Genomic DNA, 23,617 nt, shown 5'->3' with positions numbered 1-23,617 from the left:
AACATCCAGTGTTTATGTAAACGCTTATTGAAAAAAATTGCTGAAATCTGCATTCAATATGTTTTCCCTGTTTCTTGACACTATCTACTTACGTCATGGCCTGATAAATAGATTCAATTCCATAACGCATTGCAAATTCATCGACAATTTCTTGTGCAGCATCATCAAAGTAAACCTTCCATGCCTCGTCTCCTTTTATTTGAGGTATCTTAACAACGCCATTAGTTTTAACCTCTGTCAAGTGGTGGAAGAGATTCTGTAAAAAAAAGGAAATGCAGGTCATTAGTGAATGTGCGTACTTTATGTTGCAGCATTCACAGTATCATTGCTAAGCCACTTATGCAATACGTAAACAAACAGTGAAAAGTCTGCTAAGCTAAAGGTTATACTTTCTTGGTATACCTCATCGTACAAGTCCTGGAAATATCATTCGGATTCAATGGTTGCTCACTGATTAAGAAATCAATCCACAGAAATCAGGAATTACTTCCTACGTGTACCACCTAAGGACTACTGTCCAGGAACTGTATAACTTTGTCTGGTTTTATAATTTACTGTATAAAGTTATCCCTGGACAGTTTCTACCCTACAGCAATGAACATTTCACATTTCACATTTCACATTTTCCGTTTACTTAATTATCGATTTCCCTATAGAAACTACTTGTTTTTCTCTTTTCATCAAATCTGGGCATGTATATTGGCTCACTTTATGTCTTACTGTGGGGCATATTAACAAGGGCTTTATCTCCGCTTTTTTGGCTTTAAACGCCAAAAAATTAAAGATGAAACTATCGCCCTATTTACAAGAGGGTGCTAACATGCATAATCGCATGTTAGCACCCTTTTTCCCTACGCCTCCCTTTGCATCTCTAATGAGATGCACAGTGGGCGTCACTGGGCGTACCCCGGATGGACTACCTTGCAAATATCGCTGATGTTCACATCGCGATATTTACAAGGCAGCCCACGGGATTTTAGCACACGTTAGATTTCGGCGAAAACAGCGTTTTTCACCAAAAACCAACGTCTGCTAAAATCCTGACTAACCTATGCTTAATATAGGGGGTGGATTATGCTGATACGGCCACAGCGATGTTGCCTGCAAAGCGGCGATTTCACCGCTATCATTCTATTTCTCATGGCCGTTGTGAAAAGTGTTGTTGATACCAGGCTATCACGGCGATGAAATCCAGCGATAAGATAAACATCGCTAAACGCGCTTAGCGATGTTTATCTCTAATCGTTGTTGATATGCCCATGTATATTTTATAGTTTGCTTTGTTAACACATCACTGAGTGATGTGCATTTTCCCTGAGGGTTGCCTTGTCGCTCAGTGCAGCAATGGGCATTCCCAATTCGCCAGTTTCTCGGGTGTAATATTGGCTGCGCTGTGAGTCACCATTTGTTATAGGTAGCAATAGGCAGAGTTTACTGGGACAACAGCGAGCCTAAAGGTGCCACCCATGTTGTGTGTCTTTCCACTGATCTAATCTGATTTTTCGTACATTTTAACCCTTCCATGCAAAACAAATTCGAAACTTGACCGGTTATTTTTTCTGTTTCCTACTCCAGTTTAAAATGCTATACAAGAACAATTACAAGTTAGTGTGCCACTAATTATGAGGACCTGTCTAATATGAGCATGTAGAAGAATAAACTCGCAGACTTAAAGGCCCGCACTAAAGGCTCAACTAACTTACAAGACATTATTGAAGCTACAGATTTAGATAATTACACTACTGATAAGCATAAACTGAAACATCTCTAAGACCTGTGCCATGGTGCAGCACATACTGAATTCAATTGATGCAGAGCATTAACTTACCTCATGTAAACAAGTATACTGAACATGGTATGGAGCTACATTCTCTTCGCCTTTTATTACAACATTGATTTTTAACCTAACGGCACCAGAGACGGCAGATTTATCAGTTCTTTTCTCTGTGGAACAGAAAATCAAAATGTCAAACCATATGACAAAAATGGCATGTAGCAACAACATCGTAGACTATAGAGTTAGCGGGAACACCATCAATTATTAGGTAATAGTAAGGGGTTATAACGCTTTGGTATGAATGAATATTTTACTTTACATAGAAAAGTCCAATTGCAGTTAGAAGTGATAAGCTTTTGCAGACTGGGGAGAATATTCTACATTCTGTCTTTATTTAAAAAAGATTCTTGAGCCACTTTGGTACATTGTTTACTACTTGCCTACATGAACAAGTGCTTCATCAATACACTTCATCAATACTCTTTTTAAGCAATTTCTATATTGTATTTACATGTAAAACTGCTAATGCAATCATATGGAACTGCATTTAGGTGGCATGCTCTTTTAGGTCGAGCCTGGGCAGTGCATGCACTGCTCTGCGAGGCATGCTGTATTTGTGTATGGACTTGAAGCTCCGCCCACTCACTGCCCATATTTGACATTGGCTTGTGTCATTGTCCTTCGTAAATGCTGGCTTCTGATTCGTTAATAGGCTTGTTAGTCCCTCCTTAGTACCTCCTTGTCTTCATTTGTCACCTCCCATGAGAACTGTTTCTTTTACTTCTTTTGTTATGCTGTATGTCTTATTTAGTCTGTAAGCACCATTTTCTTTAATGAGTTTCTCTGACTGCAGGCATGGCATGCTTTCCTGGAACATCCAGCTAGGTCATGCGTGCTTTCACTTTCCAAGCAGCCCGAGACAATGGTAGTTGCTTCTTTGAAATGAAATAGGTTTTGCATTTACAAGAGTTTGAGCAAATGGCATTGTAAATGAAAATGCCTTTTATTTATGAGTTAATTATCAAAACAGATGAATAAGAGGCATTGTTGTTTACGATGCCAATAGCTTAAACTCTCGCAAATGCGAGACCTACTGCTTTGCAAATGCTTGTTCTATTTATTTTAATAACACATAAAAAATAAACATCTCACCAGCTTACTAATACAGACATATTGTCTTTGCCAATGATTGTTTTCATTCATTCACTACAATGAAGACAGGTAGAAGCTTAAAAATGTATGTTTTTCCTTTGTTTCACTTTATAATATAGTCTAAAGAATTCTGCGCTTCTTAATACATGCATTTTACTAAATAAAAAGTGTAATGTCCTGGTTACACCTGAAGAAAGTAAACAGAGCTCAGCGGGGCACAGTTTACCTTCTGTTGTTGACACTGCTATTGTCACCTCTGAGGGCATCGGTCAAAAAGATAGTTTTCAAGGTTGTTAAGGGCCAGACTGTGGACCCTGACAATTGCTAAATGAAGCCTATGGATTGATGCACATGCTTTCCCTATTGGTATTTATCTAGTGTATTTGCTATGCCGAATGACTCTGACAGCTTGGCAAAGCCGAGATCTCTGTTGATTATTTTAGCTCACACAACACGGGAAACACAGTATAAGCATATGGCACACCATAAGGCACGCGATCCTTGGTTTGTGCAGACCTCACATTTTGTGCGATTGCCGCTGATTCTAATACATGAATATCATCTTTTTCAGCCAGAGCTCGGTCTGCTCTGACGCAAGGGACAGGCCATTTTTAGACTTTACCACAAATTTTGAATTTGGCTTGGGAAAAGTATGGGGCAGTTTGCATTGTTCCCAGGAATATCCCTAGGGATTAAAGTAATGTAGAGACAAATACAGGAACAATTTCTCACAAAGACATGCTCTATTTTTAGTGGGTGGTGGGTGAATAACTGTGTTTTCTTGGGTGTTTTTAACGGACATGGTTAGATAGGATTACTTGAAAAAATATAGGCAGGCGTGCAAGCAAGCTACGAGAGTGAAATGACTGAAGCCGCTAAAGGCTTTATGAGTTAATATTTATTCGAAATATCAAGGTCAGATTTATGAATCTTCACACTTCCATCTTGGAGGACATAGCATTCCAAGTACACATATATCTCTTGCACACAAATTCCGATGTTCCAATGGACAGATCAGGTAGAAGTTAGAGCAATGGTAGACTAGGTTGTTTTAATCACCCCTCCTTGAATATTAAGTCAATGAGAAATGATCCTATTGCTTTTGTATGCATGGGCTCCCAGGAGCTTCCATGAGCCTCATCGACATATGGGATAGGACATTGCAGGATATTAGCCAGACACCTTCATGGGTCAGAGAATACATTTGCACTGACGGCCATTAAAAGGCTTGTCCAGGAGAAATTAGATTTTTTTCCAGTTCTAACCCTATACAGTAATGGCGATCCTTCTTGATAGCTTGGTTATTGCTGCTACAATAAAACAGATATTATTATTTTTTTAAAGTTTGCACATACCCTATATGTGTTTTACAAAAAAAAACACCTGTGAATGCATGTAATTACCAGCAGATTATATTATTTTTCATTAAAAACAGAATCCTGTCAGTATGAATAAAATGCTACGGGTAAATGCAAGTCTTTTTTCCCTAACATTGATTACATAGAATTTGTCTGAGCAGGAGAAGAAAGAGACAAAAACATGCAGAGACCAACCGTGTATATTTGAGGAGGGATTCGGGAGCCCTAAACGACCTACAAATAATCACTGGGTATCTGACTTTTATTAAGTAAACCAAAGGTATTCTAGGGTCAATTATGGATGCGGACATGCACATCACTCAACTAGTCAAAGCAGAACTAATGGCTTTTGAGGAGGAGTGGGCCACTGTGAGAGTAAAACAAATGGTCTCATTAATCAAGTATCTTCTGCCAAATCAGCCCTTGCAGTCGGTATAACTTAGACTGGGACCAGGCATAAGTATTACATCATCCAAACACTTTGCTTAGCGTAAGGAAAATATCTTATCTTCCCAGTGAAAAGTGTAAAATGTACATCAACATTTTTATAGTTGACATACATCAAATTAACTAAAGTTAACTTTTCAATGGATAGGAATCCTATTATAAGGAGCATGATTTATTCATAAAAGAAGACGTTGAAAAATGAGTAATCACCTAATTGAAAATGTGGCAAATTTGGATTTTCTGCAAAGTAACTCCAGATTTATTTTGACTTGTTCTATTTGCTTGTACACTACCTCTGTTTGCTGTGACATTGCTATTCATTGCCACAATTCGTGTGTTCAGGCCCTAAAATTGGTATTGGTAAAATTATATTCACTAAATATTTTATTTTCCTGTAAGACCATATTAGATGGTACAGAAAGAATTCTTATTATGTGGAAGTTGAATGTCATATGTGGGCTACAGAGTGCATTTGCACCACCAACATATAAGCTAAAAACATGTGTCCACCAGGGGCACCACTGTGCTTTGATTGAGTTGCAGTTTAAATGCACTGCAGTGGAACATGGGAAAGGGAAAAGTGTATTTTCCAAGTAGGAGAAAGCTATTTTTACATATTCTTAGTCGTCCATAGAGATTGCAGTGAAAGCCCTCAGAGGTGGCTGCTAATACATAAAAAAATTAGGGGTGGGCACAAAGCTCTGCTCGTCAGGTGGAGTTCACTGAGTTTTACCCACTGCACATAGAGTTCCAGAAAAACTCTGCCAACAGCCATGTGGCAGAGTTCTTATTCATGCATGACTCATCAATGTTAAGCTGGCGAGCGCCAGTAAGAAAATCGAGAATTAGACCATTTCCCAGTGAGATTTTTCAAAGCGGGTGGCTGCGTCAGGTCTCTTCCGCTAACTTAGAGAAAGCTGCTGCTTGCGAGTAGAACATCTACTTGAGCGATATTAGGAAGCAGCGGCTTCTGGCATGCTGCATTTTGCCATTTGCACTGAATTTACATTGCGGGACAAGCTCCAGGCGCTAACAAAAACAGCATGAGCAGCAGGACGTACTGAAGTCCGCTGACCTCTGCAGAATCTCGCAGAGTTCTTAGTGAAACTCTGTGAGTTCTCCCTCCCCTAATAAAATATAGGGCACAGTACATATTGGGGTTAGTTTCCTCTTATGGGAAAATAAAATCCAAAAGGGCCCAAAAGCTATTTCACTGTGTAGATTTTGAATGGCTTCATTACACAAGCCTAGATGCCTCGGAAAAGTTTTGAAAAATGCTTCAATGTTATTTCTTACTTACTTTTCATAGCTGAAATTAGATTTTTTAATCTGTAGTGGAGAAGCAACTTCATAAAAATGTACTTGCGTTACCTAAACTTGCCTAAAAATGTTTTGCGATTTAAGCCCTCTAGGGCTAAATGTTCATCCATGTCTGCAGAGTTAACAACTGTGTCTCAGGGGACAATAGTCTGGCTCTGACTGCAAGAAGAGTAGATGGGTCTTATATGTTAACCACCTGGTATGAATTCTCTAACTGAGAGTGGACAACGACATTTAGCAGAAAAAAGGACAGTCTACCTGCACTCCCTTCTTTGTCTTAGTGATTTCAGGGAGGGCTTCTATTAATTCACCGGACCCTTCAAAACACAATTGCATGAGGTTAGAATCAGTTTGTACCCCGCCCAGTGGAAGAGCTCATCTAAATAGGCTGGTGGCCAAGGAGCTAAAGAAAGTCCATTCTCATGGTTGAAGGATTCTCAGTACAGGAGATTCTGGGAAAGTTTGCAGTAAGACAAAGAGGAAATGCTTCAAAGCAAGGTGAGAGGCTGTGACAAAATAGTTAGGACTGGGTGGCAGAATTTCTTTAGCCACAGGCAAGGGAACAGGATAAATATGGCACCTCAACCTCTACCTCCCCAGAACTATTCTGGACCTGATAAGACTCTACCTGAAGAACAAGGCCCTGCTGTGAGATTATTCATGGCTCCTGTTGGAAAAAGAGTACTCACCCAACAAACATGGATTCCCTATTCCTTCTGGTGCCCAGTGACTGGAGCTGCTCTGTAAGGGTCAAGTGGTTGGCTCCTATTTCCCTGCTTATTGGGAACAAATAGCTGGACCCCTGACTCTAAAAGAAACTAGCTGATCACAGATAAGTTGACCCGAGTGGAAAAATGGCTGCAGAGAAACCTCATATCTAAAAGCCTACCATGAGGAGATAGGGGCTTCAGAAGTGATCACTAGTCACTTTTTTCACCTTCATAGGAGGAGGACAAGGCGCAGATGCTTGCTGAGGAAAGTTGCACCTAGGGCAGGCGTGAAGACCAATCAATCAATCAAGCAGTATTTATCAAGCGTGACTAATCGCCAGTGAGGGTATACAGGCGCTGAAGACTCGCTGGTCTCCGTCAAACAGCAAGGTCTTGAGTCCCTTTCTGGATTGCGCAAGTGAGGGAGATGTTCACAGCGTAGGTCCTTCCAAGTCTTGGTGGTGAGGTAGGAGAAGGAATGACCTCTGCTGCAGCTTTGCCGAATGCAGAGAGCGAGTGCAAAGGTGAGTGAGGAGGAGCGCAAGGAGTATGGAAGGTTGATGGAAATTCAGGCAGTGACTGATGTAAGCTGTTCCCTGGTCATGTTGGTCCTTGTAGGTGTGTCAGTATCTTGAACTGGCATCTCTTCTGGACAAAGAGCGAGTGGAGGTTCCTTCGGAGGGGCATTATGTGGATTGTTTTATGGAGGTTGAGGATGAGTCTGGCTGCTGAGTGCTGTATCATCTGGAGCCTCTTCAGGAGTAGGTTGGTGATTGCAGCATAAAGCGCTTTCCCATAGTCCAGTCAGCTGGCAACAAGGGCTTGCATGATGGTTGTTCTCGCCTCGATGGGGATCCATCTGAAACATTTTCAGAGCATGTGAAGGGTGTGGAAACAGGTGGTGGCTACTGTGTTGATCTGGCGTTTCATGTTGGCTTTGCTGTCAGGAATGATGCAGAGGTTTCAGGCATTGTCTGTCGCTATGGGTCTGATTTTGGCAGCCCACCAGGTTAAGGCCCATGGGGAGGTGTTGTTTCCAAAAATCAGGACTTCAATCTTGTCCTTTTTGAGCTTCAGGCAGTTGGTTCTCATCCAGTCAACGACGCTCATCATGGAGTTCTGGAAGTTAGTTCTGATGATGGGGGGGTCTTCTGTGAGCAAGAGAATAAGCTGAGTGTCTGTGTAGGATATGATGTTGAGTCCATGGGTTCTGACGATATCAGTGAGGGGTTTTGTGTAGGTGTTGAACAGGGTGGGGCTTATGGATCAGCCTTGAGGGATGTCACAGATGATGGTTTTGGGCTTCATTTGATGGTTGGTCCCTGGGAGAGGTGTGGTGGAGTCTTTTGATGAGGGAGGAATGGGAAACAGTATTGAACACCCCTGAGAGGTCAAGGAGGATCAGGGCTGCTGTCTCACCCCAGTCAAGGAAGGTTCTGGTGTCGTTGGTGGAGGCAATCAGGGCAGTCCTGTGGTTGATGCAGTAACCGGATTGGGAGGTGTCTAGCAGATTGTTTCTTTCTAGGTGTTCGGTGAGCTGTTGGTTGATAGCCTTCTCGAGAACTTTGGCGGGGAAGGGGAGCAGCAAGTTGGGGAGGTATGTCTTGAGTTTGCTGGGGTTGGTTGAAGGTTTCCTCAGGAGTGGTGACCTCTGCTTGTTTCCATCCATTGGGTTAAGGTGGCTGTGGCGATGGATGTGTTGAGAATGGAAGTGAGTTTACCTCTGATTTCTTTGTTTCTGGGGTTGAGGAAGTGGTGGGAGCAGGTATTAGTGGGTGCTCAGGAGTGGATGAAGTTCATGATGGCTGTGGTGCTCTGTGTTGTGAGTAGATTCCATGTGCTGAGTGGGTGATTGTGGGGGCATCCATTAGTGTGAGGAGGTTGTGCCGGTCAGTGGGTTGGGGTTCAAAGTTCCTGTAGATGGTGGAAATCTTATTGTGAAAGTAGTTAGCTAGGGTGTTGAAAAGTTCCTGGAAAGGGCGGATCAGGTTTTCAGTGGCTGACGGCGCCGGAGAATTCTCTGACAATGCTGAAGAGTTCCTTGCTGTGGTTGGTGGTTGCTCCAATGTGGTCAGCCAAGGCAGCTTTGTTCATGTCCTGGAGGCATTAATGACATTTGTTGAGGGCTACCTTGAAGGTGACTTGATCTGTAGGGTCTCTGCTGGGGAACCAAAAACAGGTTTGTCTCACACTATTGTGTTATCCTGAACTTTAGTTCAGCTCATGGTGGAGCTGATGGGCCTCAAGCAGCCCTGCCCAACTACAGCTACTTGCATGCCCCATGGAAGATGTTAACTTCCAAAAAATTGACTAAGTGACAAAGTAAAACCTTGGACCAGGGCAAAGTAGTAATTCTTATCCAATCTGTGAAGCAACCCAAGTACTGTGCAACTCACAATCTAGGTCACAGAAGCAATATAGCCTAAATGAAAAGACTTAGATTACGCATTTGAATGCGCTAACGGTGATAAGTATAACTTTAATAGGAGGAAGAAATTTAAATTGTGGAATGGGAGACTGTATGCATGACTTCCAATGTACTTTGGTTCTTTATATATTTAAATATTATTAATTTATGTCAAAATATTAGATTTGAATGTGCAAGTTATTAATTTATGTCAAACTATTAGATTTGTAAGTGCAAGTTAATTGCTCGCTGTGAAGAATGACTTACTAGAAGGACATACTGTAAACAAGAAGGATATATTTTTATAGGAAAGATGAAAATAAACATCTATCATCATGAGTAGTATTGGTGGTGTACTGAAAGAAGGAATTAATACAAAAATTTAAAGGAAGCATTGAAGGAAGTTGCTTGCTGTGTTCTTCAAACAAAATGTGCATATTTGCAGAGCGTATGTTCACATTCAATAGGGGTATCCCTTGGTTCTACAAAACTGAATGCTACTCATTTTGTCTAACCTGGAGGAAAAGTAGACAGAGTGGAAAATTGCTCCATTTCAACCTGTACTCATGTGATCAAATATACATATTCCCTAAAGTGAATGCATTTTTAGGCTTTGCCTGCAAAGCGCTTGTGCAGTGCTTGTGAAATCTATTGTATTTAATATAAATCTGAAAAGGGGCCTATTTGCTTTTCATTGGTTCCTGTGCTTGCCACTGACATTTCCTCCATTTCTATTGGGTGTAGCACAGCCGCAGTCGGTAGTGGGAGTACCTGCCGCTTGGTGATGTGGGGAAGGGAGTAGTTAACTATGGATTATGGAGGTTTACGGGTAAGTAAACATATTAATAAATACAATGAATTTTGTTGCGTGCACTGCATCCCCAAATGCGATGCAGTGCGCGCAACGAAATTAGTTTTATTTATTTATATGTTTACTTACCTGTAAATCTCCATAATCCATAGTTTACTATTACCCACCCTGCCGCTCCCCCTCCCCACGTCACCCCCCAGCAGGTACTCCCACTACCAACTGTGGCTGGCGTAGCATACTGTCGCATGGCACTGTCAGAGGGCTTTGGTGTCCAGTTTCAGGAGCTGCTGCCCCAGGAGATGGGCCTGCAGAAGTCGCTGAAAGAGGCCATTATGCTGCTCACATTCCAAGTCCTGGAGAAGGCGGTGGATGCCGAACATTAGGAGGTGAGTGAAGCCAGGCACAGACAATCTAGCTGTATTTTCCCAACTTCCCCATTCCGCCAGTCTTTCTTGCAATTCACCTTTTCCTTCAACTTTTCCTCTTTCTGTTTCTGTTTTTAATATCTGCTTTCTTTCTCTCCTGTTCCATTTCCCTTGCACCTTCCTATTTCTATAGTCATTAAAAGCACAACCCCTGCGAGCTATTCTGCCCTCCTGAATCTGAAAAGGGGCCTATTTGCTTTTCTTGCTTTTCATTGGTTCCTGTGCTTGCCACTGACATTTCCTCCATTTCTATTGGGTGTAGCACAGCCGCAGTCGGTAGTGGGAGTACCTGCCGCTTGGTGATGTGGGGAAGGGAGTAGTTAACTATGGATTACGGAGGTTTACGGGTAAGTAAACATATTAATAAATACAATGAATTTTGTTGCGTGCACTGCATCCCCAAATGCGATGCAGTGCGCGCAACAAAATTAGTTTTATTTATTTATATGTTTACTTACCTGTAAATCTCCATAATCCATAGTTTACTATTACCCACCCTGCCGCTCCCCCTCCCCACGTCACCCCCCAGCAGGTACTCCCACTACCAACTGTGGCTGGCGTAGCATACTGTTTCCTACATCTACCAATACTTATTCCTGTGTTGTTCCTGTGGGCTTCTCTTATCAGTTTCCCGATGCCAATGTACTGTTTCCATCCACCTTTGGAGAACATAAAAAAAAAAAATTGCCTGCACATCGCTTGCCCTGAGCTTTATTACCTAATCTCCCCTGCACAGCGCGTTTACATAATCATTTTACCCTGGCTGCATGCATTTCAAGCGTTCATGCCGCTCTGTTTTTTCTTCTTTCATTTGTTATTACACAGACTTGTAACGCATCATGCTCTACGCCTCGTTTTCAGCCCTGAGCACCGACCTCCTTAAAGCCTAAAAGGTATTTGCTATCCCTGCTGTTTCCCTTTCTGTTTGTTTGTGGTGATTTACTAATGTTTTGGCATCATCTAAGATCTGTTCCTGATTTTCCTTAGGGCACCGACTTTGTTCGCATGGCACTGTCAGAGGGCTTGGGTGTCCAGTTTCAGGAGCTGCTGCCCCAGGAGATGGGCCTGCAGAAGTCGCTGAAAGAGGCCATTATGCTGCTCACATTCCAAGTCCTGGAGAAGGCGGTGGATGCCGAACATTAGGAGGTGAGTGAAGACAGGCACAGACAATCTAGCTGTATTTTCCCAACTTCCCCATTCCGCCAGTCTTTCTTGCAATTCACCTTTTCCTTCAACTTTTCCTCTTTCTGTTTCTGTTTTTAATATCTGCTTTCTTTCTCTCCTGTTCCATTTCCCTTGCACCTTCCTATTTCTATAGTCATTAAAAGCACAACCCCTGCGAGCTATTCTGCCCTCCTTCCATGTGTGTCTCTAGCAAACCGTTCAACTTTAAGCAGGCAAATTCATAATTTTTAATCATTCTGCAGAACAAGGAGCAGGCGGCAAAATTAAAGCTTTCCTTGGCTCATTTTCCAGGGAAATATAATTTTCCTCCAATCTTGGATCATACCGTCTAGTGGTTCTCACAGCTGCTGATTTGCTTTCTGAGCAGATCACTGGCAGTGGCCTGCATCCTGTTCTTTTGTGCTTGCCAGCAGCAAAGATCTGCTCTCCTTTTCATAACAGTGGGAGCCAGGTGCACAACGCCCATAGTGCCAAAAGGACTTCAGCCCCCCATCGTGTCTCTCAGCCTGGGCTGCTGCAGCTCAAGCTGCTATGGGATTGGCTGGGCAGTGTCTTGAACCTTATCAGCGGCACGGCCAAGTTTTCGACTGGTCGTTAAAGACCATTTGCAAATTTACATACCTTTGTAAACTGGTTACTGAGGCTTAGTTTTTTTTCTATCCATGGGCCCCCAATTGTGGGAATAAATTTAATATTAATTAACTATTAATTGGTTGTTAATTTTTATTAATTAATTATTCAGTAATTATGTTAATTGTGTTCGTTTTTGGGGGGCAGGTTGTGGGTTCATAGGGGAATAGGGTGGGAAGTAATAAATTAATTAATTTGTATTACTTAGTATTCATTTAATTTAGATTTTATAGTGTCAATTGTGGGAATTAATTTATTAATAATTAATTAATAATTGGATGTTAATTTTAATTCATTAATGAATTGGTAATTATGTCAATTGTGCTCTTTCTTTAGGAGCAGTTTGTGGGTTTATAGGGGAATAGAGAGGAAAGTAATTTAATTGTAATAAATTATTTAGTATGTTTAATATATTAGTATTTATTTAATTTAGATTTTACAGTATTAATCGTGGGAATTAATTTATTATTATTAATTAGTTGTTAGTTAATATTAATTAATTGATAATCAGGTAAATTGTATCATTTTTGTAGGAGCGGGTTGTGGATTTATAGGGGAATAGGGTGGGCAGTATTTTAATTTTGATACGTTTTATAATACTTTTTATATATTAATATTTATGTAATTAATAATTTATAGTGTTAATTGTTGGATTTAATTTATTCATAATTATTTATCAGTTGTTTGTTTATTAATATTAATTAATTAATTGAACTTAGGTTAATTGTGTAATCTTTTAGGAATGGGTAGTGGGGTTTACAGGAGAACAGGTTGGGAAGCAATTTATTTAAAATTAATTAATAATTAATTGTTATATAATGATAATAATTAATTATTAAATATGGCAATTGGGTAATTCATTTGAGATGTGAGTTGTGGGGTTTATACTGGCAAAAGGTGGGAAGTAAATAATGTTTAATTAATTAATAAGTTGTTAATTGATAATATTTTAAAATAATGTAATATTAGTTTTGGAAATTGTGTAATGATTTTTAGGTGTGTGTTGTGGTATTTATTGGGGTAGAGGGTGGAATGTATTTTAGGTTTTATAAATATTTATTTGCTCATTACTACTCATTCAATAAATGATAAATATTTACTTTTATTTTGTGTGTGGATTTTGTTTTTATAGGGGTAATGTTTGGTGAGTAAATTCATTTGTAACTGTTTTAATTCGTTTTTAATTAATTATAATTATTTATTTGATAATTAATTATGTTAATTATGAAGGTACCGTTTTTTTTAGAAATTTAAATGTGTGTTGTGAATTGTGTGGTGCTATTGGGTAGGAAATAACAAATAATCATTTTATGTAACTATGGTTTTTGATTATGATTAATTTCTATTAAATATAGTTATTTGTTTCAAAATATTTTTTTTACTTTTTATGAAATAATGTTTGGAGGTCATTTTTGAGATTTTTTTTACCATTATAATATATTTCTTTCTTTTGTTTTGTAATTTTTGTTATTTTTATATGTGTTTTAAAAAAATATTGTAGTTCATATTTTGTTTTTTTAAACTTTGTATTTACTTCAGTGGGAATATTAATGTTTACCCCTCTGCTATCCAACACTTTCCCTACTGTTGCACTCACTGGAGTGGGAATAGTAATTTGTACCCAGCTGCTATCCAACACTTTCCCTACTATTGCACTCACTGGAGTGGGAATAGTATTTTTTACATTTGCTCTGTACAACACTTTCCCTACTGTTGCACTCACTGGAGTGGGAGTAGTAATTTTTACATCTTCACTATCCAACACTTTCCCTACTGTTGCACTCACTGGAGTGGGAATAGTAATTTTTACCTCTCCGCTATCCAACACTTTCCCTACAGTTGCACTCACTGGAATGGGAATAGTAATTTGTACCCCTTCACTAGCCAACACTTTCACTACTGTTGCACTCACTGGTATGGAAATAGTAATTTTAACCCCTCATCTATCCAACACTTTCCCTACTGTTGCACTCACTGGAGTGGGAATAGTAAATATTTCCCCTCCACTATCCAATACTTTCCCTACTGTTGCATTCACTACAGTGGGAATAGTAATTTTTACCCCTCCGCTATCCAACACTTTTCCTACTGTTTTACTCACTGGAGTGGGAATAGTAATTTTTACCCACCGCTATCCAACATTTTCCTTACTGTTGCACGCACTGGAGTGGGAATAGTAATGGCCTGATTCCGATTCGGTAAACCAATCGTACGACCGACCGAATCCATAGCCCTTTCCGTACGACTCGTACAATTCCGTCCGAATTGCGTAGTACGATTCGTTTGAAATATATATGAGCAAATCGTTGTGAACCATACGAAAAGCAAGGGAAAATCTCTACAACATGGACCCTCACAGTGTACCCCTTCACTAGCCAACACTTTCACTACTGTTGCACTCACTGGTGTGGAAATAGTAATTTTTACCCCTCAGCTATCCAACACTTTCCCTACTGTTGCACTCACTGGAGTGGGAATAGTAAATATTTCCCCTCCACTATCCAATACTTTCCCTACTGTTGCATTCACTGCAGTGGGAATAGTAATTTTTACCCCTCTGCTATCCAACACTTTTCCTACTGTTGTACTCACTGGAGTGGTGTTGGACCTGGCCTTCTTGGCAGGGTCATCCCTAAACTTTTTGCCTTCCTCCAATACTCTCTCTGACCTGTTTTTGTTGGTTTAATGACTCTGGGCACTTTTACCACTGCTGACCAGTGCTAAAGTGCATATGCTCTCCCTGTGAAAAGTATACATGTGATTGATGTCCATGATTGGTTCATTGGATTTACTGTCAGTCCCTAGTAAAGTGCACCAGGAGTGCCAGGGCTTGTGAATACCAATACTGCTAGTGGGCCTGCAGCGCTGGTTGCGCCACCCACAGAAGCAGCCTTAAAATGTGTCTAGGGTCTGCCATTGCAGAACCTGCGTGCAGTCTGGTACTGTCATGCTGGCTGGGCAAGTGCACACACTTGCCAGCCCCTAAACCTTCCCTTAACTTCATATTAGTCACCCCTATGGTAGGCCTGAGGGCAGGGTGCATTGTAAGTATAAGGTAGGACAAGCCCTGATGTGTGTGGCATGTCCTAATAGTGAATTACTGCCAAAATCGTTTTTCACTATTGTAAGGCTACCAGTTCCCTTCTAGGCCAGATGGGCTGCTGGAATTATTACACTCTATAATCCCAGCAGGCTCAGGGAACATGGTAGAAATTAATGTTTAGTATGCCTGAACTCAGAATAATAAAATACTTCTTTTAGTAAAGTTTATTTTAATATCCTGTGTTTGCAAATGCTACTTTTAGAAAGCTAGCATTTGCTTGTCTAACCATTTCAGCCCGCCTCTGCTCTTGTGTGTATCTGACTGTCTGAGTGTGTGAGTGACAGGGCTGGGAGTTGACAGGTTGTGAATAGCAGGATGACACCTTAGTGGGTGGTGGGAGTTTCCCCTGAATGATGCATCAGGCTGTGCTCTGCCTCCACAATGCTGGCTCCGCCCTCCTGGGGAGCGACTGATGACTCAGCCTGCACCTGGCCCAGGAAGGACCGAAGCTTGTCAACAAAATGCTCAAGCTGCCCCTGTCTTCACAATGCCGGCTCCGCCCCCCTGGGGAGCGGCTGATGTGCCTGCCCTCACACTGAATGCAGAAGCAGAAGTACCCACCACAAGTGCTCAGGAGCTGAGAGCAGTTATGCAAAGGCCCCCCTGGCCAGTGAGAACAAAAGAAACTGTGTATAAAAGTAGGAGCCCTGCTCCTTGTAAATCAGAATCCTGTTTTACCACGAAGGACCTCTGCCCGCCTAGAAGGAGAAGAGACGCTGGGAGAACTGGCCTGCTGCTTGCCTTGCTGAGAAAGGAGAGGAAAAGACTTGATAAGAAAAGACTTTGCTGCTTTGTGCTTAAACATTCTCCAAGGGCTTGACTGAGCTTGCCCCCTGACCTGAGCCACAGGACCATCTGGCTCAACCTGCCTCTGCTCGTCTGCCGGTAATTAACCGGGATATCTACTACTGCCGGAGCTGTGACCTTGGTGCCCCCCAGCCCCTCCCTGAGGCCGTGACCGACTGTGTCTCCTCGTCCCCGCCGAGGAAGAGCTCCGCTCCGTTGAGCCGCTCTCCCCCCGCTGAGGAGATCGCTGTGTTGACCGCCTGGGAAGGCTCGCTGCTGTGGTGCCCCCCAGCCCCTCCCTCAGGCCGTGACCGACTGTGTCCTCTCGTCCCCGCCGAGGAAGAGCTCCGCTCCGTTGAGCCGCCCTTCCCCCGCTGAGGGGATCGCTGTGTCGACCGCCTGGGAAGGCTCGCTGCGGTGCCTCACCCTCCCGCCAGAAATCCTTTGCCGGACTAAAACAGACCCAGGGGACAGACCCCCGCTGTCCGGACGCCGCGGGTGCCAGCCTCGCTCTGCCTGAGAGCCGCTGGGCACCTCGCATCTGCCGACAGAGAAAAAGCGCCACTGAGACTGTCATCGGGCTCGTGGCCCGCAACGTTACTTGACCCCCTTTGTTTCCTGCCCACTGCTCTGTTCATAAGTGCCCCCCGGCCTAAAGATCAGCTGTGGTGCGAGCCGCCCTTTCCAGCTGACTCGCACCACTCTCTGTGTGCCTGCCTGCAGCTCCGCGCTGTGAGAGCGCTCCAGCCCCTCCCGCTGGAATCCTTTAGCTGTCGGGAAGCTGAGGCTGCAATCTGAGCCCCTGCCCGAGTGACTGGGGCTGCGCTGGGTCCTGGGGCCTCCCCTCCTCCTGGACAGCTTTGAGGTCGGTGTTCCCCCCCCGTGTGGGTCCCGCAGACCAGGGGGGCCATCCGCTCCACGAGACCCGGCCGGGCCGATCGCGCCCCACGCAAGAAGCGTGAGAATTGGGAGGGGGTCGGGAGATCACCCGTCTGAGGCGCCGCGAAGCGCGGCAGAGTGCATAACCAAACCCCATATGGCCTAGAGGGGTGGAAAAGTGCACAATCTGGGCAGAAACGAACAAGGAATTAAGGGAACACTGTGGAATACAACTTGAGATAAGAACAGTGCATTTTGAACTACAACTAAAAGAGAGCTTGCCTATTTACAACCTGTGGGCATACAGAAACGTTATTTGATCTTGTGATAAGTCTGTTCTGAAGAGTATATTTAATTTTTACATAAAGAAGCGTATTTTTATATACTCACAGCCTGGTGTCCATTTGTGGGGGGATTGGTATATTTTATTGTGTGTGTGACTACAAATGCTTAACTGACTAATGCCTGAAGAATAGCCTTGGCTGCTCACGCCACGCACCTAGAGGGTGAGCAAGGGTAATTCTAAGGGGTCATCCTTCGCCCTGACTTAGAGGAGAGGGTCCCTGCTTGTCACAAGTGCATACTTGCGCCAACCAGAGACCCCCAATTCTAACATTGGTCGCAGCGGTGAGGATTTGCGAATTTGCATTTGTAGTTTACATACAGTGAATTACTGATCACCACATAGTGAGAGCAGATCTATAACGTAGCCACAGGTTTCCATTTTTATAATTTTGCTGGGAGATCTCCATGTGCTTGTGAAACGTCATGCCTGGTTCAGTGAGGATGGAAAAGGCAGCAACCAGATGCCTGTCGCCAGAGGAGTTGGCAGACAGGGCAGCAACCAGGGCACATGAAATGGAGATGGCGAAATTAAAAGGACAAATGGAAATGGACAAGCACAAATTGGCAATGGAAAGCCAAAAATTAGCCATGGAGGCGCTAAAACACCAAAGAGATCACTACTTTAGGATGAAAGAACTTGATTTGGAGCTTGAAGCCAGGAGGGCTTCCGCCCAACATCCAGAGATTTGTGTAGCTCGCAGATTGAGCTTTGCTGAGTTGGAGGTGGAGTCCAGCTCAGCTGGTGGCAGCAACATTCAGGTATCTAGTGCTGACAGCATAGCACGCGCACCTAGAGATATGGCACCTGACTTGGAGGGGGTTAACATACACCAGGAGGTTCAAGGGCATGAGGTAGCTCCAGTAGTGCGCAGCGTCCCTGAAGGGAATAGGGTGGCTGGCGTAGGAGTTCATGGTCCTAGTGGTGGGAGGGATTCCCCCATGGTTGAGGTCCTGGTGGGTGAGTGTAAGGACCGCCCAGAAGAGTGTGGGTTGTGTGACAGAGACAGTTCGCTACTGTCTGGCCAGTCTCAGAAGGATGGTGTGGAGTATGTGTGTGAGGCGCTGGATGGTGAGGTGAAGGATAATTTGGTTAACCCTGCTAGGGGGCTGTGTAATCCAATTGTGGGAGAGCATACTTTAAGTCCCAGTTTTCCAGAGCTATGCCAACACCTGTTTGAGGGTGAGTTCTCTGACCCCAGGGAACTCACATTGGAGGCAGACCTTGCGGTGGATTCCAGAGGGTCTGGAGAGGCATTGGGGTGTGATCCTGTAGGGAGTGGCTCAGGTATCTTCCAGCCCAGAGTGGTGGAAGTGGCGCAGAGTAGCCCAGCTAGGTCCTGTAGTAGTGAGAGGGGTGTAGGGCCTCACGTCCTGTCCTTAAGGGGAAGGAGTGAGAATGGGTGTTGTCCCGGTAGTGCCCAACCTCAGTCTCAGAGCCTGGATGGTTCTTTAAGGGAACACCAGGTGGGGAGCCTAGGCTGTCCGGAGGAGTCACCCTCTGAGGGGGATCCCCCAGTGGCTAGAGAACGTGGAGGCTCTGTAAACAGGGCTCCAGTAGTTCTGGTGTCTGGCAGTACCGCTCCAGTTGGGAGGGTGCAGAAGTCCAGAAAGAGGGGCGAGAGGGGGAAAGAGTCCCCAGTGGAAGAACCATTGGGTCAGGGGCCAGCCAGCGGGGCTGCGTCCCCAGTGAATGACCAGGGGGACACCACTTCTGTCCTGGGGGATCTTCCCACACTGTCAGAGGGACAGGGGTTGGGAGATCTGCGCCAGGTAGACTGTCGCACGGCACATGAGCTATGTGCCACCCTCAGGGGGGGCATGCGTGCTCCCCGGGAAGTCCTGGTGCGCCAGGCAATTGTTCAACTGCAGGGTTGGGTCCCTGAGTTGGAGAGTCAGGTTCAGGTGTTGTCTGACCTGGAGGGTGGGACCACTGTAATCAGTGTCCTGGCCCATGTCCCTTCTAGGGGTACCACTCCAGTTGGGAGTGGGCAGTACTCTGGAAGGGGGTGCAGAGGGAGGGAGTCCTCGCCTCTGACCCCGGTGCGACTTGAGGGTTTAGACCCTAGGTTTAAGGGCCAGGTGCAGGGTGTCCCCCCTGACCTGGTGCCCCAGTTGCAGGATAGCACCCCTGAACTGGTGGGAGAATTGTGCAGATCACCTGCCACAGGTGCCCTGACAATTCTGGAAGGGGGTACCACTCCAGGTGGGAGGGTACAGAGCCCCAAGGAAGAGGACCGGGTGTGGGAGAGGCCACCCCAGTGTTTGGTCCAGCCGCCAGGTACAGGCCTGGGGCTGGTGGGTCAGTGCCAGGATAGCATACCTGGACTAACAGAAGAGAGAAGGGACAAAAGGTGCCAAGCACCTGGGGCTACTGCCCCCCGCTCTCTGAGGCCACAGAGGTTTGGGAGCCCTGAGAGGCATGAGGCCTGGGTCTCATCCCTGACTACTGTCAGTGGCCACTGGGATTTGATGACTGGCTGTGGGGACACACCTGTGAGCAAGTTAAGGTTAGAGGCCGCACAGGTGGTGTCCACAGAGGAAGAAAAGGGTGCCCCAGGGATTGGCTTGGTGGACCCTGAGAGTATGAACAGAGGATTTGAAGTAGGTGCAGATTGGCGTAGAACTGGAATGTGCCCCTGCTGTTGCGGGCCAGGTCCAGGTTCTATCGCCCAAAGCAGGAAAGCCCATCACAGTGGTGATTGGTCTACCCTGCGTTTTGGCTGGAAGGGGGTTGTGTTGGACCTGGCCTTCTTGGCAGGGTCATCCCTAAACTTTTTGCCTTCCTCCAATACTCTCTCTGACCTGTTTTTGTTGGTTTAATGACTCTGGGCACTTTTACCACTGCTGACCAGTGCTAAAGTGCATATGCTCTCCCTGTGAAAAGTATACATGTGATTGATGTCCATGATTGGTTCATTGGATTTACTGTCAGTCCCTAGTAAAGTGCACCAGGAGTGCCAGGGCTTGTGAATACCAATACTGCTAGTGGGCCTGCAGCGCTGGTTGCGCCACCCACAGAAGCAGCCTTAAAATGTGTCTAGGGTCTGCCATTGCAGAACCTGCGTGCAGTCTGGTACTGTCATGCTGGCTGGGCAAGTGCACACACTTGCCAGCCCCTAAACCTTCCCTTAACTTCATATTAGTCACCCCTATGGTAGGCCTGAGGGCAGGGTGCATTGTAAGTGTAAGGTAGGACAAGCCCTGATGTGTGTGGCATGTCCTAATAGTGAATTACTGCCAAAATCGTTTTTCACTATTGTAAGGCTACCAGTTCTAGGCCAGATGGGCTGCTGGAATTATTACACTCTATAATCCCAGCAGGCTCAGGGAACATGGTAGAAATTAATGTTTAGTATGCCTGAACTCAGAATAATAAAATACTTCTTTTAGTAAAGTTTATTTTAATATCCTGTGTTTGCAAATGCTACTTTTAGAAAGCTAGCATTTGCTTGTCTAACCATTTCAGCCCGCCTCTGCTCTTGTGTGTATCTGACTGTCTGAGTGTGTGAGTGACAGGGCTGGGAGTTGACAGGTTGTGAATAGCAGGATGACACCTTAGTGGGTGGTGGGAGTTTCCCCTGAATGATGCATCAGGCTGTGCTCTGCCTCCACAATGCTGGCTCCGCCCTCCTGGGGAGCGACTGATGACTCAGCCTGCACCTGGCCCAGGAAGGACCGAAGCTTGTCAACAAAATGCTCAAGCTGCCCCTGTCTTCACAATGCCGGCTCCGCCCCCCTGGGGAGCGGCTGATGTGCCTGCCCTCACACTGAATGCAGAAGCAGAAGTACCCACCACAAGTGCTCAGGAGCTGAGAGCAGTTATGCAAAGGCCCCCCTGGCCAGTGAGAACAAAAGAAACTGTGTATAAAAGTAGGAGCCCTGCTCCTTGTAAATCAGAATCCTGTTTTACCACGAAGGACCTCTGCCCGCCTAGAAGGAGAAGAGACGCTGGGAGAACTGGCCTGCTGCTTGCCTTGCTGAGAAAGGAGAGGAAAAGACTTGATAAGAAAAGACTTTGCTGCTTTGTGCTTAAACATTCTCCAAGGGCTTGACTGAGCTTGCCCCCTGACCTGAGCCACAGGACCATCTGGCTCAACCTGCCTCTGCTCGTCTGCCGGTAATTAACCGGGATATCTACTACTGCCGGAGCTGTGACCTTGGTGCCCCCCAGCCCCTCCCTGAGGCCGTGACCGACTGTGTCTCCTCGTCCCCGCCGAGGAAGAGCTCCGCTCCGTTGAGCCGCTCTCCCCCCGCTGAGGAGATCGCTGTGTTGACCGCCTGGGAAGGCTCGCTGCTGTGGTGCCCCCCAGCCCCTCCCTCAGGCCGTGACCGACTGTGTCCTCTCGTCCCCGCCGAGGAAGAGCTCCGCTCCGTTGAGCCGCCCTTCCCCCGCTGAGGGGATCGCTGTGTCGACCGCCTGGGAAGGCTCGCTGCGGTGCCTCACCCTCCCGCCAGAAATCCTTTGCCGGACTAAAACAGACCCAGGGGACAGACCCCCGCTGTCCGGACGCCGCGGGTGCCAGCCTCGCTCTGCCTGAGAGCCGCTGGGCACCTCGCATCTGCCGACAGAGAAAAAGCGCCACTGAGACTGTCATCGGGCTCGTGGCCCGCAACGTTACTTGACCCCCTTTGTTTCCTGCCCACTGCTCTGTTCATAAGTGCCCCCCGGCCTAAAGATCAGCTGTGGTGCGAGCCGCCCTTTCCAGCTGACTCGCACCACTCTCTGTGTGCCTGCCTGCAGCTCCGCGCTGTGAGAGCGCTCCAGCCCCTCCCGCTGGAATCCTTTAGCTGTCGGGAAGCTGAGGCTGCAATCTGAGCCCCTGCCCGAGTGACTGGGGCTGCGCTGGGTCCTGGGGCCTCCCCTCCTCCTGGACAGCTTTGAGGTCGGTGTTCCCCCCCCGTGTGGGTCCCGCAGACCAGGGGGGCCATCCGCTCCACGAGACCCGGCCGGGCCGATCGCGCCCCACGCAAGAAGCGTGAGAATTGGGAGGGGGTCGGGAGATCACCCGTCTGAGGCGCCGCGAAGCGCGGCAGAGTGCATAACCAAACCCCATATGGCCTAGAGGGGTGGAAAAGTGCACAATCTGGGCAGAAACGAACAAGGAATTAAGGGAACACTGTGGAATACAACTTGAGATAAGAACAGTGCATTTTGAACTACAACAAAAAGAGAGCTTGCCTATTTACAACCTGTGGGCATACAGAAACGTTATTTGATCTTGTGATAAGTCTGTTCTGAAGAGTATATTTAATTTTTACATAAAGAAGCGTATTTTTATATACTCACAGCCTGGTGTCCATTTGTGGGGGGATTGGTATATTTTATTGTGTGTGTGACTACAAATGCTTAACTGACTAACGCCTGAAGAATAGCCTTGGCTGCTCACGCCACGCACCTAGAGGGTGAGCAAGGGTAATTCTAAGGGGTCATCCTTCGCCCTGACTTAGAGGAGAGGGTCCCTGCTTGTCACAAGTGCATACTTGCGCCAACCAGAGACCCCCAATTCTAACAAGTGGGAATAGTAATATTTACCCACCGCTATCCAACATTTTCCTTACTGTTGCACGCACTGGAGTGGGAATAGTAAGGGCCAGATTCCAATTCGGTAAACCAATCGTACGACCGACCGAATTCCGTCCGATTTGCGTAGTACGATTCGTTTGAAATATATATGACCGAATCGTTGCGAACCATACGAAAAGCAAGGGAAAATCCGTACAACATGGACCCTCACAGTGAACCGTACGAATCGTAAACATGCTGTACGACTCGACAAGTACGCTCCGGACAGGGAATGAGAACGCGATTCGTACGGAAAACGTTGCGTATGAGCGATTCGTACAGAGAGTCACACAATCACATACGCACCACACCCTACAATTATGGGGTGTACGCACCATACCCCTATGCACCGTACCCCTGCAGTCATGGGGTGTACGCACCATACACCTACGCACCGTACCCCTGCAATCATGGGGTGTACGCACCGTACCCCTGCAATCATGTGGTGTATGCACCGTACCCCTGCAATCATTGGGTGTACACACCGTACCCCTACGCACCGTACCCCTGCAATCATTGGGTGTACACACCTTACCCAGGGGGGTCTGTTCCATACGCGGTTCGAGTTGAAATCTTCTTTTCCGGACGTTTTGAGCTCCCGTAGAAAAAGAGTCATACGGAGTGTTGACGAGATGAATCGTACTTGCTGGGTCAGAAAATGCTGCTTCGATCCGTACGGGCGTCGCGTACTGCGTGTTCCGAATGCGATTTGTACGGAT

The 23,617-nt window shown here is 45.5% G+C and overlaps 1 protein-coding gene across 1 annotated transcript in view; it reads right to left on the bottom strand.

The window, feature by feature from the left end:
* Positions 1-23,617, bottom strand: part of UNC13C (unc-13 homolog C) — a 1,503,140-nt gene that overhangs the window by 850,991 nt on the left and 628,532 nt on the right. The window contains exons 11-12 of the mRNA XM_078684856.1: positions 1,829-1,944; positions 93-256 (exon numbers count right to left, since the gene is read on the bottom strand). Of these exons, the coding sequence (XP_078540982.1) occupies positions 93-256; positions 1,829-1,944 (280 nt within the window). The remainder of the gene's footprint in view (positions 1-92; positions 257-1,828; positions 1,945-23,617) is intronic.

Source organism: Lissotriton helveticus, chromosome 3_2 (genome assembly GCF_964261635.1).
Source record: "Lissotriton helveticus chromosome 3_2, aLisHel1.1, whole genome shotgun sequence".
In the NCBI taxonomy this organism is placed as follows: Eukaryota; Metazoa; Chordata; class Amphibia; order Caudata; family Salamandridae; genus Lissotriton; species Lissotriton helveticus.
This window is presented reverse-complemented; position numbering and strand designations above follow the sequence as displayed.